This window comes from Balaenoptera acutorostrata, chromosome 1 (assembly GCF_949987535.1).
Source record: "Balaenoptera acutorostrata chromosome 1, mBalAcu1.1, whole genome shotgun sequence".
NCBI classification, from domain to species: Eukaryota; Metazoa; Chordata; class Mammalia; order Artiodactyla; family Balaenopteridae; genus Balaenoptera; species Balaenoptera acutorostrata.
The window spans coordinates 152576792-152593122 of record NC_080064.1 but is presented as its reverse complement, the minus strand read 5'-3'; the positions used below and the strand labels follow the sequence as shown (position 1 = coordinate 152593122).

The 16331-nt window shown below is 39.2% G+C and overlaps 1 protein-coding gene across 1 annotated transcript in view; it reads right to left on the bottom strand.

The window, feature by feature from the left end:
- Positions 1 to 15992, bottom strand: part of LPGAT1 (lysophosphatidylglycerol acyltransferase 1) — a 76160-nt gene extending 60168 nt beyond the window's left edge. The window contains exons 1-3 of the mRNA XM_057528021.1: positions 15770 to 15992; positions 15324 to 15515; positions 14173 to 14437 (exon numbers count right to left, since the gene is read on the bottom strand). Of these exons, the coding sequence (XP_057384004.1) occupies positions 14173 to 14437; positions 15324 to 15446 (388 nt within the window). The 5' untranslated portion in view covers positions 15447 to 15515; positions 15770 to 15992. The remainder of the gene's footprint in view (positions 1 to 14172; positions 14438 to 15323; positions 15516 to 15769) is intronic.
- Positions 15993 to 16331: the final 339 nt, after the last annotated feature.

Sequence of the window (16331 nt, the reverse complement as noted above, 5' to 3'; positions counted from 1 at the left end):
CCCTGGTTTCATCAGGTACAACTCTAAGTGGATTGAAAGCTAAACTTTTAAATCTTAAAAAAAAATTTTAAAGCCTTCCCTTGACCCAATTTCTCTCCTGCAACTATCACTCTCTATTCCTTCAGAGCCACGCTTCTGGAAAGTCATACATTCATGTTTCCATTTTAGCTCCTCCAGTCACATTCATCTCCAACCCACTCCAAGCTAGTTTCCACTTCTATCACCTCAACGAAGCTGCTCTTGCCAAATCAATGAAAGACTAAACCAGATCTCATCTTACAAAAGGTAAACTCTCAGCAGCTCTCATGGAGAGCCCCAGCCCTGGAACACTGCTGACTCTGACACACACCTGTAGGGCAGGCATTCGTTCGACTTCTCTAGCTGCTCCTTCCCAGGCTCTACCACCCTCCTCTCCCCAACCTCCAAATGTTGGCATGCCCTCAAAGTCTGACCCTGGGCCTCTCATCACTCAGTACTTACAATCTCCCTAGGTGAACCCACCCATCTCCATGGCTTTAAATACCATTGGTAATTTCCCAATTTATCTTTCTAGCTCAGGTTTCTCTTCTAGCTCAGGTTTCTCTTCTGAGTTCTAGACTGCATATCCATGTCTACTTCAGAGCTACACTTAGATGCTTCTCACTCAGCCTGTGTTCAATTTTCATCCTTCCTCCCAACATTGCTCCTTCTCTGGGCTTCCCTATCCACCCAGCATCGCACACCAGAAACCTCATGGTCACCCCCGTCACCTGCGCATGTATTCCATCCTTTATGTTCAATCCCTCAGCAAGTCCTGACAGATCTCCTCCTATAAAACTCTCCAATTAGTTCACTCCTTTCCTTTCCACTGCCGTCACCCCTGGACCAAGCAACTATCACCTCACCTGGGGAAGCTGAGAATCTTCCAGAGGGTATCGCCTGCACACTCTCACTTCTCTCTAGTCCATTTCCACAAAACAGGCAGAATTACAGGTACGCATCTGATTTCATCGTTACAGTTACCAATTTCAGATACAAACCTGGGTTCATCATTCCCTTGCTTAAAATCCTTGCATTGTTTCCTCTTAGGATAAATTTCAAAATCCCCAGTAAGCACTCCAAGGCCTCAGTGGACTCGGCCTCATCGGCTCACGCCCACCAACACCACCACCCCTACTCCTCTCCTCTTCATTCACTCCATGCTGCAGCCAAACTGGCCTTCCCTTTATTCCTCAAACATGGCAAGCTCTTTTCATCCTCTGTATATGTGGCCCCTCCCCCAGCATCACCTGGTCCACTCATACTTGAAGTCTGAGTCTCAACATCACTTTCTCAAGGAGGCCATTCCTCCCTGACACCATCATCTCCAGAACAAGCTCTCTGTTACTTATTCTTATAGCCTCTATACTTGTTGTTTTCACACTTGTGATTACACGGTTATCATGTGACTCCTTCTGTCTCCCACATGAAAAAGTCAACAGGAACTGTCCTGTTTTATTTGTCACTGTTTTATTTCCACCACCAGCATGGTGCTTGATGGAGAAAGCACTCAAATATTTGGTATTAGAACAGGTGACTGAATGAGTTAGAAGGTAGTTAAACATAAATTGCTTTGAAGCATTTCATAATTTACAAACATAAAATTCAGTTAATATTTTAGTTAGACTATGGCTTAAATTACTAACAATAAATTATTTTTATTTATTGATGAAAGCACAAGAACTATATTGAGCTATACTATTAGCTAAGTGTGAATATCCTCAAATGTATTTCTAAAACTATTCCATAAAGTTAGCTTTTATTCATTTAGACATACCTTTCCCCCAAAGGTTAATATAATTGTTTTCCTAGGCATTAATATAATAGTAATAATAATATTATTATTATTTATAGAGTACCAAACATCATGCTATTCACTTTACATTTAAGCTTCACAAGAGATAAATATTATAACCTCCATTTTTAAAGATGGTGAAACTGAGGCTCAGAGAAGTTAACTAGTTCAAAGTTATACAACTAACAATGGGTGGTAGCAGGACTCAAACTCATACTAACTCATAAGTCAATGTTTTGGGACTTCCCAGGTGGCAAAGTGATTAAAAATCCGCCTGCCAATGCAGGGGATGCAGGTTCGAGCTCTGGTCCGGGAAGATCCCATATGCCGTGGAGCAACTAAGCCCGTTCGCCACAACTACTGAGCCTGCGCTCTAGAGCCCGTGCTCCGCAACAAGAGAAGCCACCGCAATCAGAAGCCGGCGTACCGCAACGAAGAGTAGCCCCCGCTCGAGGCTACTAGAGAAAGCCTGCACACAGCAACGAAGACCCAACGCAGCCAAAAATAAATAAATTAAAAAAAAAAATTTTTTTAGGTCAATGTTTTTTTCTAATACGTCATGCTGTCTCCAATATCATACTTATTTAGCAATAACTATTATTTGTTAAAAATACAACACCTGTATATAAGTATTTGAGGCTTAAAACAGCTTTAAATGATTATTTCAGCTTTAAAATGACTGCCTAATTTAGTCTCTCATATACAAAAACTAATTCTATCCCACCCATAAAAAACAGCCTGTGACTCATTCAGAATGACACCATTTTTCCTTATCCATGTAATCCATACTTTATTCTATAACATAAATTTAGCTTCTAGTTAATTTTCTTCTCTGCAAAGACCTCAATTAACTTTAAAATTAAATTAACTTTAAAAAATGGAACCATCACATGAGCGGGAAATCTTTCATTTTTCAGAAAACTTTTCGCAGAAGTATTTTGAACACATAGTTCATAGCAAACTCAACTATTCCCAAAGCCATCCATCAAAGTAGAAACTATGCCAAAAATCCTTTTGGTAGAAATTAATCTAAATCACACTCTCTAACACAGTATTAAACAAATCAATAACTTTGCTAACTGGCAGTAGGCAGTCAATAAGCATTTGATTGATCAATCACACAAGATACCTCTACAACTAAGGTCCTGTTTTCTTGACAGAGCAACAGGAAAGAAATATTGTTATTCCTAATCACACCATTTATAAGACAACTCCTAGTGAAATACATAACTAGTAAGCATTTCCTCAACACAGAGGTAAAAAGGGGTGATTTAACCCAATTACGAATGTTAATTCTTGAAAAACACGGTTTTCAGTAAACACTTTTAAATCCAAAACAGCTTTAAACTAGTTCTGATTAGTGAACTAGCCTCATTATTGAAGTCATTATACATATCAAAAAGGATCATGAATTTTTAAAGAATTAAAATACAGCAAAATATACTTAACATTAAAACTTAGTACAAAACTACAGTAATAAAGAAAGCGTGGTACTGGCATAAGGACAGACATATAGATCAATGGAACAGAATTGAGAGGCCAGAAATAAACCCATATGGCCAACTAATATTCAACAAGGGTGCCGAGATCATTCAATATGGAAAGAATAGTCTTTTCAACAAACAATGCTAGAACAACTGGATATCCTCCACATGCACAAGAATGAAGTTTGGACCCCTACCTTACACCATATAGAAAAATTAACTCAAAATGGATCAAAGATCTAAACATAAAACCTAAACTCTTAAAATAAAACATAGGTGTAAATCTTCATGACCTTGGATTAGGCAGTGGTTCCTTAGATGACACCAAAAGCACAAGCAACCAGTGAAAATATAGATAGGGTATAGTATATAAAATACAGAAAAAAATCTTATAATTCAATACTAAAAAGACAAATAATCCAATTTAAAAATGGGCAAAGGATTTGAATAGACATTTCTCTAAAGACATATAAATGGTTAATAAGCACATGAAAAGATACTCAACATCATTAGTCATTAGGGATATGCAAGTCTAAACCACAGTGAGCTATCACTTCACATCCACTACGATGGCCAAATTAAAACAACAACGACAACAAAAAACCCAGAAAATAATAAGTATTAGTGAGGATATGGAGAAATTGGAACTCTTCTACACTGCTGGTAGGAATGTACAATGGGACAGCTGGTATGGAAAATAGTTTGGCAGTTCCTCAAAAAGTTAAACATAGAATTATCATATGACCCAGCAATTGGACTCCTAGGTCCAAGAGATTTGAAAACATATGTTCACCCCCAAATTTGTATATGAATGTCCATGGAAGCATTATTCACAATAGACAAAATGTGGAAACAACCCAAATGTTCATCAACTGATGAATGTATAAACAAAATGTGGTCTATCCAAACAATGGAATATTATTCAGACATACAAAGGAATAAAGTACTGACACATGTTACAATATGGATGAACCTTGAAAACACTATGCTATGTGAAAGAAGCCAGACATATAAGGCTAAATATTGTACAATTCCATTTATATAAATGTCCAGAATAGGCAAATCCATACAGACAAAGTAGAGATTAGAGGTTGCCAGGGGTTGAACGGAGGAGGAAATGGGGAGTGACTGCTAAAGGGTTTGGGGTTTCTTTTGGGGTGATGAAATGTTCTAGAATTAGTCAGCGCTGATGGTTGTACAATATTGTGACTATAGTAAAAACCATTTATTTGTTAAATATAGTGAAATTTATGGTATGTGAATTCCATCTCAATTTATATATATATATAAATTTTTAACATATATAGTAAAGTTATATTGATCATAGTTTAGTCTTTTGATGATTCAAAAACATCTTGATGTGTTTAAATTTACAGGTGTTTTATCCCTTAAAGTGTCAAATAATGTAAACTCCAAGTTAATAGCATATGCAAAATGTGTTTATATACCTGATTCATAATGGTTTCTTAAAGTTTAATGAGTAATAAAAAAGTTTGGGGAAAAGTGTTTTACTAGCAAAACTTGATCAGATCTACCAAACCTTAAGAAAAAGTATAACCTCATAACCAAACTTTATGCATGCTTTTTACAATACTATTTTAAAATTATCTGCACTATAATTTTAAGAAACAGAAGTCAACTAGACTTGCTTTGTTTTTCATATTCAAAACATGAAAAGCAAAGAGAATAACCAATTTTTAATAATCTAGATTTTTATATGACTATATTCAAAAGAAGAATTGAGACATTCTACTAATTAACAAGTGCACAAATAACAGGAAACATTTCACTAGGCTAGTAATATGGTACATGAAATTTGAAAAACCTGTGACCACAGTTCTTACTAATGGAACTTTATTTTTCAGTTTTCATCACATGCCTCTGCTACATGAAATCAGCAGCTGAGGTCACTAACAAGCTTTCAGTTTTAATGGTAGAAATCATTAGTATATAGGCACTATTAAGGCATATAAATGCAAAACTATCATATGCCCAGCAGAAATAGCCTAGTAATTGTTACTTGAGTATTTTTAAATGAATGTCATCTGAGCCTCTGGGGTCCAGGCAGGTAATGTAAACGAGCAAAGCAGGTCCAGAGTAAAACAAGGAAGGTGAAGTGGAGAGCACAGGCCCATGTAAAGGAGGCGGTCATCACTTAGCTCCAGCAAACTGCTGCCAGATGTGAGAGCCCCACACAGCCAGATTTCTAATTTCTCAAGAGCTGGAAATCTTGGTTTTATCTTTCATGTTTTGGGAAATCCCCCTAATTTTGAAATGTTGGCAACTAATTAAAAAAAATGTTGAAATACTGCAAAGGTCAAATAAAGCCCATCAGCTGCTGAATATAGCCACTAGTTTGCAAACTCTGAAAAGAAACTCTTGAAACTAGTTTGTAACAGATAAACTATAAATGTACTATATTTAATAGAGATAATACACTTTTTATTTTACTAATATATATTATATATACTTAATATATTTAATCATTATACTATACTATAAATATATTTTCAAAGTTTGGGGGTACTAGTCATCCTTAAAGTTTTCAAGGTGGTCTATAGACCAGACCCTAGAGAGCAGTAGTAATGTTACATTTCATTCATATTCCTTACTCAAGTATCAAAGGTAACTCACTTCTTCCATTCATTTTGGTGACATTTTCTGACTGTAGCCAAGTGGAAACAGAGTGGATATCTTAACTATACTCCAGTGATAAGTATTCCAAGAATCAAAACAGTTTGAGAACCAAAACCCGATACAGTTTAGGAGGAAAAAAAACTTGGGGAGGCTATTTCCTGCTTTTGGACAGACCTTAAAGAAAATTAATTATGTAATAAAGTTGGTCTCCATTTTATAATAATCAACTAGTAGTGCATTACAATGGAGACAGAGTTGACTGAATTATAATTACATAGTTGAATAAAAGTCTTATGTTGCACTTTCTGGCATGAGCACAGTAGAGTTATAGACGTGAATCTTCCTGGAAAATATACATAGCGACAAGGAGAAAGAGGAAAAGAAAACCTCACAAAACTTTTCCAGCAAACCTAGGAGAAAAACAAAAATATAAAAACTCCAAGATACATGAGATCTGACTGAGATCAAACAAAGCTGACATCAGACAGAATCTATATTGGGAGTGGAGAGCAGAGAGAGACAGAACGTGTGGCATGTGATGAGGAGGGCCCAATAACGGCAGATCTCAGAAAGCAACAGCAAAAACGCACATTCTTAAGGAGAGGGATTTACACTGGCATGCTGTGGCTGTGTCCCTCCAGTCACAGCTGCAAAGGAAGGAGTGGGAAGTCCAGAATTGGTGGCAAAAAGCCTCCTAGACTCAGTCTGGTTTGGAGAGGCAGAGGACTTGTGGCAACACAGAGAACACACCCAGGCGCCATATGTAAAAAAAACTATCTCTGAGGCAGAAATCTGGAAAACTACCCTGGCCCCACCCACACCTCCTACAAATAACTGAGGAAAATCCAATTCACTAAATCACAGGGAATAAAAAGGTAACTGGCACAGCACTGACTTGGAGATACTATAAGAAAAATGGTAGAAACGAGCAGCATAACGTACCAGCTGTCAAACGACACTGCTAGAAAAACATTACAATGGAGAAGATGAAAACTATAACTAAATATTCTTGCATGAATTTAAGAAAATCAATGAAGCCACCCCACTATGAAGAAGCTCACAAAGCATAAATAAAATAAGAACTCAAGGAAGAACGGTCTAGACAACAGGAACAAAGGAAGCATGAATGGGCAGAACTCAAGGAAGAAACAGAAGAAAAAACAAAAGCATCACAGAAATGAAGAAGAAACTGAAAGCAGAACAAAGAGACATTGCAGAAGACACAGTAAGAGACATTAAGGACAGAAACAAACAAATGAAAAAGTGTTTAAAAGGATTAAAGAGAAAATAATAAATAAAAAAGATATACAAAGGGAGATCCAACAGACATATAATTAGGGTCACCAAGAAAGAAAACCAAAATGATCAAACAAAATAAATATTTAAAGTTATAATTAAAGAAAACTTTCCTGAAATAAAAATAGATTTGAATCTGCATATTAAAAGGCACACATGTGCCAGCATATCCTACACCAGCATATCCTACACCAGCATATCCTACACCAGCATATCCTACACCAGCATATCTAGTAAAATTACTAAATATTAGAGACAAAGAGAGAATCCTTTGGGGCCGATAGGCAAAAAGATCAAATCATTAATCATGGGAAAAAATTCAAGTTGGCTTCACACATCTCTACAGCAACATTTAATGCCAGAATACATCTGTACAACACCTGTAAGATACTCAAGGAAAGAAAGAGTGAGCCAAGGATTTTATACCTGCTAAGCCATCCTAAGTGTAAAGCTACAAAAAGAAGTTCTGAAAATGTTATAAGAATAATATTGCCATATTATTTTCATGCCTCGTTACTGAGAAACTACCAGAGGATAAACTTTAACCAGCCGCAGGATAACTGGGAAAAACTTCTGCAAAAGTGCTTGGGTGAGCATTATATATATTTAACTGAAAAATTAAGACTAAAACAGAAAGAGATAAAGGTGATAAAATAGAACACAAACATTATAGGCTATAACAATGTATAAATTCAAATAACAAAAATTGGGTGAAGGGAGAAAGTGAGCAGGAAGTATAATAAACTTACTGCTTACCTTAATGTAACAGCTGGGAGTCAATAGATAGCCTTAAAGCTCACAAATCAAGCAGTAGAAGTAAAAGCATACATAATAGTGCAAATGTAAATACAATTGTGAATAAATACTATTCACTATTGACTAAAACTGGGTGATGCAGAAGAGAAAGGGGAAGAGAGAAGAGAGTATTTAAAAAGAATTTCACTTTTCTTCATAGAAAAAAACTAATAGTTACTATGAATAGAGAACTAAAAATATCTTATAAAGTAACTAATAAGACAAAAATACAAACCTTTCTAAATATCGAAAGAACAAAAAAGCAAAGAAAGACTACACAGTGAAAGACTTAACATTTATATAATTAAAAACAGAAAACACAAAATACAATGACAGAGGCCAGACAAAACACGTCTGACATATCAATAAATGTAAATGGATTCAACTCATATTGAAAGAGATTTTCAAATTGACTCATAAAGCAAAACCTATCTCCATGCTGATTTAGAGATACATCTAAATCAAAGTAATTTAAATAGTTTGAAAACAAAAGGATGGGCAAAGATATACACGGCAAATGTAAAAAAAAAGAAAGTAGGAATTGTTTGACCCAGCTCTTTCTGACTCCAGAATCTGAGGTCTTATCTATAAACAAAAACTGCAAATAATGTTTCATGTGCTTCTGTAATACTGCATGTATAGGGTATGTGTACATGAATGAATATACCTTATATATTTTTAAAAACTATAACAAATTACTCAATTATATACAGTTTTTGAAATAAGACTAGATATCAAATTTCTGAGTTTAAAGAATTTAGTACTATTTACCTTTAATGGTATATAAAAATTTTTCCATATAAAAATCAAAACACTACTGAAAACTCCTCACCTGGATTTATGTCAAGATCAGCTGTTGATCTAAAAGCATGCAGTAACTCCTTATTCTGATGACAATCTACTGTCAAGCACTCAAAAACTAAAATTTGAGTTGTTCTCTGAATCTTAAGGAAGTGGGATTTTAAGAAATTTATAGTATACTACAAATTATTCTGTTGAAGCAACAATTTTTTTTTAACCTCTTGCAGAAATCCACAGCTATAATATTGCTTTCAGGTGTTAAAGATCTGTAGCTTCAGAAAGAGATTTCATGCCTCAGAAACAAAAATATGGGTAGTAAAAATTAAGAAACATTCTAGGAATATTATATAAAGGTCAATAACGGCTCTACAAATACAAAAATACACTTGTGGCAGCATCAACTCAGTTAATGCAAAAGAGGAAGTAACTGTGAAATCTGTGTTTCAATTTCAACATCAATAATAAAAGGGGGGATAGTAATAGTACCAACCTGATAAGACTGTTGTGAGCATTAAATGACTGAAACACTTAGTACACTGCTTGGCTTATATTGCAATAAATGTTAGCTAATATTATCATCACAAAGATATAAATTTCAAACTGATGTATTATTCAAATCTTTTAAATCTATTATAATTACTGATGACAGAATTAGCCCCACAGAGAAATATTCCCCTAATGGAAAAAAAAAAAGAATGTAAAGCTGCTCCTTTCCTAAATGCCCTACTCCCTCTCTGCTACCACCTACCCCTGGGGCGAGATCAGGAGCCCTTCCTCTTTCATCCCATGGTACATCTCCATTAGAGCATTATACCAGGATGTGTTGATTGTTGTTGGCACTGTCTTCCCCACCAAGGCTACTGTGAACTCCTTAAAGTCAGTGATTATGTCTTTATGCATCTCACCTCCAGGGCACCTGTTCCCACACATAATATAAGCTCAATTAAGGTGTGTTAAATTAACAAATGTGGTATTGTAGGTTTCATGTGTGTGTGTGCGCGCGCGCACATGTGTGAAAAACATGATCCAGTTCAGGGTTTATATTCTGTGGACTGCAATGATCTTGATAACAGACTGAGCTGCCTTAGCTGCCTACCTTCCTGAAAGGTCCGTTATCAAGATCAGGAAGGCAGGCAGCTAAGGAAGCTCAGCTGGGACCAAGAATGAAAGAAGGGATCGTTCAAGAAATACTTAGACACTTGCAGAGTACCCTGTGAGCACCAGGCCATGAACCGGGCTCTAGGGTTGTAAAGAAGACCACATCTCTGTCTATAGAGAGCTCACAGCCCGGTGGGCACGGAGCAGGTAAGGATCTCCCTCCAACTAGCTAAGTAGAGATGTTAAAGTTAAAGCTAGATCAAGACAGCTAATGCCCAGAATTCTCCTAAATTTCAGTGCTCGTTCCACGGGAACAATGCCTTTCAAATGTTGACAGGGCTCATAGTAAAAAATGTATTCTGTACCACTACCCAGTACAGATACATACACTTCTGATCTTTTCTATTTAATTATTTTCTATTTCACTTTTTTAAAATGTTCATCTTGACACATTAAATTGGTTTATGACTCAAAGGTGGAAAAATACTGCTCTAGAAGATATATTTTAAAACTCTCTCTAAAATGTCAGTCAGATATAATTCCTAATAATTAATTTTTCTCACACAACAAATGTCCCAGCAAAAAAAAAGTAAAACACTATCAAATAATCAAATAACCCCCAAAGACTAACACAGAGCCATGACAGCTGTCACTTGGGGAGTGGGAGGAAGCTAAACCTAATCTCCATCAGCTTTCTCTAAAGTAAATACCCGATCTAAGGGAAACAGCTATTGCTAAGCTAAAACAGGGGGCTTGGTGGCAAGTCCCCTGGCACCTCAGCTCTCTTCCAGCCAGACTGTGGCTCAAAAGACTCTCATCATTCTACACAAGAAATTCTGGAGCTTCCACTTACACTGAATATTTTTAAATTATTTTGTGTAAGAGACTTTAATTAAATGTGTTTGGATGGGAAACAATGAATTTATTAAAATAAGTGACAGAAAATCAAAATAAACATCTTATTTTAAAAAAATCTCTCACTGATATTTGTCAATCTTCACTTAAATTGAGGGCAGGGGAGTGTACTGATTTATTCCAGATCTGAATAAAGCATGTAGAAGTGACTCATTAATTAAGGTAATAGGTTTTTTGGTTTGCTCTTGAAATAAGAGAGTAAGGCAGTATACAACTTTTCCTCAACATAGGATGCTTATACAGCACTTCCCACTAAAGGAAATGTGATAACAACAATCATCACTACCTAGCAGCAAGTTAGAGATGAAGAAACCCCAATATTCTCAGAGTTATTTCAAGAAATGTATTCCCCGGAACAGATGTAAAGTCAGAAACACGCAGAAAGACCAGAAAATCCCTTTCCCTCCTCTGTGTCCACAGACAGTACTCCAGCTCTGAGAACGCAGATTAAGTACAAGAATGTTCAGTCAAGTTCTTGGGCTTACTAGCCTCACCATTCCCCATCCAAGAAGCATGTCTGAGTTTAAAGGACTCAATTTTTGTGACATTTGCCTCAAATTAAAGGACAATTTTATAAAACTTTAATAAATCTTCCTGTCTTCCCCAAAAGAAATCTGTTTAGAACTATGTTGAGAAAAATATTCTTTTATAAAGATAAAATGCAGTTTTTTTCTAAGAAAAAGGATTATGTCATACCTATTATTTATCAGCTCCATCCAGTAGAACTTTCTGTGATGATGGAAGTGTTCTATTATCTCACTGTCCAATACAGTAGCCACTAGCCACCTAGTACCGAGCACTTGGAATGTGATTGGTGTGACTGAGAAACTGAGTTTTACATTTATTTCATTTTAATTAATTTAAATTTAAATAGCCATATATGGCTGGCAGCTACCATATGGGGCAGTGTAGATTAGATAATCAACTTAAGTCCTCAGCAGCAAAGCTGAGTAATTGACTTACCTTAGACAGAATGTCACAATTTGAAAATATGATATTCTACACCAATATTCAATTTTCAGCTTCCTAATTAATATTTAGTTAATTAACATTTAAGGTTTCCTCAGAAGTGGCTTTTCAACAAAGTTTGGCAATTTTTATTCTAGAATGTGAACATACTAGATCTGCTCATCAGGATTCCTTTGGCAACTTTCAATTTTCCATCTGTGAAACTTAAGCACAGGGAAAGGGGAAGAAAAACAACTTAGGCCCACCCTCCTCCTGATACAAAGGTAAGAAATAAAACACATAATCTATACAAAGCCTAATACAACCTCCTAGACTCTTCTGGGTACATCTATCTGCTCACCAACCCTTGCTTATGTTTGTTTCTTTAGATCCAGTCGTGGCTTTCAACAAAAGTCATTCCTACATTTGCTTGACCTCTTGACTGTGCTCTGTTACGACCAGACCCTCTAGAAGTATTCTACTTATAGGAAGATCATTTAAAATGTACATACTAAAATATCCTATATTTAAATGAGACCAACTGATCAAATGGTCAAAAAGCAGTAGCTTGAAAGAGAGCAGATGCTTCAGAGAGACTAAAATACACAGATCATGCCAAGACCACCTTCCAAGCAGGTGGCAAAAGAAAATGCGTTGTTCTATAGGCAGCAAGGAAGAGACTCCCCAAGAAAATATGCTTAAAAATAGACTGCAGCCTTGCTGTGGCCATAGAATAACTAACCTTAACTTCAATCAGCACCATTGCACTCCTTACAATCTCAAGGTAAATGCCAAGTTAGTTTTTTCAAGCTTCTCATCATGCTAATACTTATACACAAATACTCCACAAACACACACACAGGCACAAGTGTTTCAGTAATTTCATTATTTTTAAGTAGAGTGAACTTCTAGAACTTGCATCTAAAAATACTATGAGCTCATTTAAAACAAGCAAACTTAAGTATACTGTGCAAAGAACAAAGCCACTAATACCGCACAGCATACTAGGGGAAGCTCAGACTACACAGAGCAAAGCAATTCTATGACAGCAGTGCAGTTCAGGTAAGAATTCAACACCATAGATGAAAACTTCACTTTCTTTCTCTCCCACTACTACTGCTACCACCAGGTCCCATCAAAAGGACTCGAAGTTCACCTACTGTATCTAAAGAGCATTGGGATCTCAACAAGACACGTAACGAAGAAGCAATGCCTACACTATTCCCCAGGCTTCACGTCTTGCAGAATAATAAATGGCATTGCCACAAGGAGAAAAGGCTTCATCTGGGGCAACTAAGAGCACTCTGATCTACCAAGAGACTGTCAGACTCCGTAAAAGCTGTGTGCTGTCAGTGCCCTCACATGTGTGGATAAAATCTGGAGATGTAGCCTGGGCAGGAAAGAGGGAGACAGAAAATTTTCAATGGGGAACTGCAGTGCAGTTCCAACCTAAGAGTACCCTCCTCACTCTTCCAAGATACGACCTACAGCACCTGCGGCACTATCTCTAAGGAGCTTATCAGCTATAAAATTCTATGATAAAGCCTCAATGTCTAAGACAAATGCCAGAAACCTCAGTGTTTTTTTCTTTATCCTAATTCTTAGAGGAAAAATGTCAAATAAATATAATAAACAATACAGAATTTTCACAGCAGGGGCATAAGTTCTCAAAGCACATAAGGCTTATAAGCAGAAAATAAACACTACTTATTCAGTTCTTTAAAAGTTCGCTTCAGAATAGAATTAATAAAAATCTACTAAAAGACACTCAGAAGATAAATTAGCTTAACAGGGATAAAACTTAATTTCTTATACTTAATATTCTAATATAGAATTATGAGATAAAACACAGATTCTAGTAAACCAAAGAAACACGTAACAGAAAAGAAAGCCATTTTTTGCTTGGCTTCAAATGTGAACACAGTACAACACACTGTGAAAAAACTTATTAAACTATCTTAGCACAAATGGGGCTCAGTAGTTTTTCTTAATGCCCAATGATTATGGGCTAAATATCTCACCTCTTCATTTTCCAACCCCTGAAGCCCTATAAAACTCACTCCTATTCCTCTAGGAGAGCTTTCACAGACTGGTTTTAATAGACGTCAATCATTTAAAAACATTATTTAAGGGATTTATCAATATATAATTATGAAATTATACTTCTGAAAATATCATCCTTCCTAAATTAGGATTCTGGAAAAAAACAACTCAATAGAATTGTTTTCTATTTATTTTTTCAATAGTCAAAGCATCTTCCACCCAAAGTGTAATATATATATATATATATATATATATATATATATATTTTAAATCATGGCTCCTGACTTAAGCATAACATTACAAAAATTTTAATATGCATTTAAAAAGTGCTCTCACTCTTACCTGTATATCCAGCATACCATCCCCAAGAAGCCACCATTCCTAAAAGCCATTTGTACATGATTCCTTCAATATACCAGAAGCGCTTACTGTCCAGCAGTCGAAGGGGCTGAAGCACAATTACATAGCAGATGTAGGAGGAAATAGCAACCAGGTTGTTGGCGACCATGAAGGCAAATCTCATCAGGGCTTTCACCAAGATCCAGCCCAGCCACGGAGCTTCTTCCAAAGTCACAGCCATTCTCACATTGGAGACTGTCCTGTCTTTCTGAGATGAAAAGAAAATTCATTTAAAAAGGAAAATGGATTAAACACATCTAGATAGTCACCAACAGAGAAATCACCTCCAGCACAAAAATAAACGAAAACATCGAGAGTCTAAGCTTTCCTAGTGTATTACCTCGGCGATCTGTCCGGGCAATTCCAGAGGGGGACAGAGAGCAAGGGAGGAGGAGCCGCACAAGGTCAAGGGAGCTGTTCACGGAGGCACAGCTATGTCATAATATATTTAGCAAATGATAACACTATTCCCACCAACTAATCTGTGGCCGGCCCGCACCGCGTCTGACTGCAGTCTTCTGTTGGACTTTAACGAAGAAAAATAGACCCACTTGCTTCACACACCCTCAGTATCTCCAAACTGACGATACGAGTGAAAAGAAGACTAAAACGGGGACCTCTCGATCAAATCTCCCAGACACTGCGACCTCGGTACCCTCACCACCACCCTTCCTGCACTGATTTATTCCTTTAAAAGGTCTCTCGCGTTAGCAAAAAGAGTTAAGTTAAAATTGTTCATTTGCGGCAAATCGGGTCTTGTGTTCCTTTTTTTTTTTTTTTTTTTTTTTTTTACAGAAAAAAAGGGGGGCGGCAGAAAAGAAGGCAAAAGGGTGAGAGGAAGAAAGTGGGCGATAATAAGGAAAAAAGGATTAACGACAGGAGTAGGGGGAGGGGAGCAATCGCAGAAGGAGGTGGAGGCAAAGGGCCAGGGATGAGGAGCACCGTCCCCGACCAGAGGGCAGGGAAACCAGGGATGATGAAAGAAGCGGGGAAGAGGAGGCGACGGCAGCGCTCAGGGGGCGGGTGGGGCCCGCCGCGGTTTCCGCGATGTGGAAGGGTTAGGGCGGCGGTCTCGGCCCGCGCGCCGGGCTCACCTCGGCGGGCGCGGGCGGCGGGCGGTGGCGCGCAGGAGCCGGTGGGGCCGGGGGTCGGCGGCCCGGGACGCGGTGCTGCGCGGCGGCGGCGGCGGGTGTCCCCGGCCGAGGGGTCGCGGTCATGGACCCGGCAGCGGCGGCCGAGGCGCGGCGCGAGCGGGCGCGCGGACGCCCTACTCCCCTCGCAGCTGCCTGCGGACAGAGGGACGGCGGGGACTCAGAGGCCAGACCTGTCACCGGGGCGGGTCCCGGGGAGGCGGGCGGATACCCAGCGCCCCCGCCTCCTTCTTGGGGCCTACCGCGCTCTCGTCCCTCATGCCGCCGCCGCCGCCGCCGCCTCCTCCCCGGGCCACGCGACTACGACACCCCTTCCCCGGCCCCCCAGCGCCTCCCCGGGCCCAGCCCGCCGCAGCCCTGGGGCCTGAGCCCACCGAGCCTGGGGTTACCTCGGGCTGGCCCGGCCCCGGCTGGGGCTACGGGAGCCAGAGGAGCCGGAAGACTGCATGGCAGGCGGAAGGAGGAGCGGCGGGGCCCGGCCCCGCTCCGGCTGCGGCGCGCCCCGCGCCCAGTCCACGGCGGTGCCGAGACTCGGTCCCCAGGGCCCAGCCGCGTTCGCCGGGGCTGGCGGGGAGGAGCGGCGGGGAGGAAGCGGCGGGAGTCGGGACTGCTGCAGAGCCGCCCCCAGAGCGCCCTCTAATGAAGGCGCGGCCGCCGTCGTCCGCCTGCTCAACCCGCCGCCGGCGCCGCCAGCGCCAGGAATCCCGCTGTCCGCGGATCGAGGCCCTTGAGGCTGCCTGACACCTAGGCCGGGACTTGGCTCAGCCCAGGACCGAGGAAGAGGGCCGCTCGGAAAGATCTAGGAATGAGCACCAATTCTTACACCACACGAGTGATTTGGTCCAAATTGAGAGCCGCTTTTTAGCCAAAACAGCCGTTTTTCATTGTTAGGGCTCTCTCTCCTGACAAACGCTATCGCTGCCCAAACTGGAAAGCTGTCTCCTTGAAGAC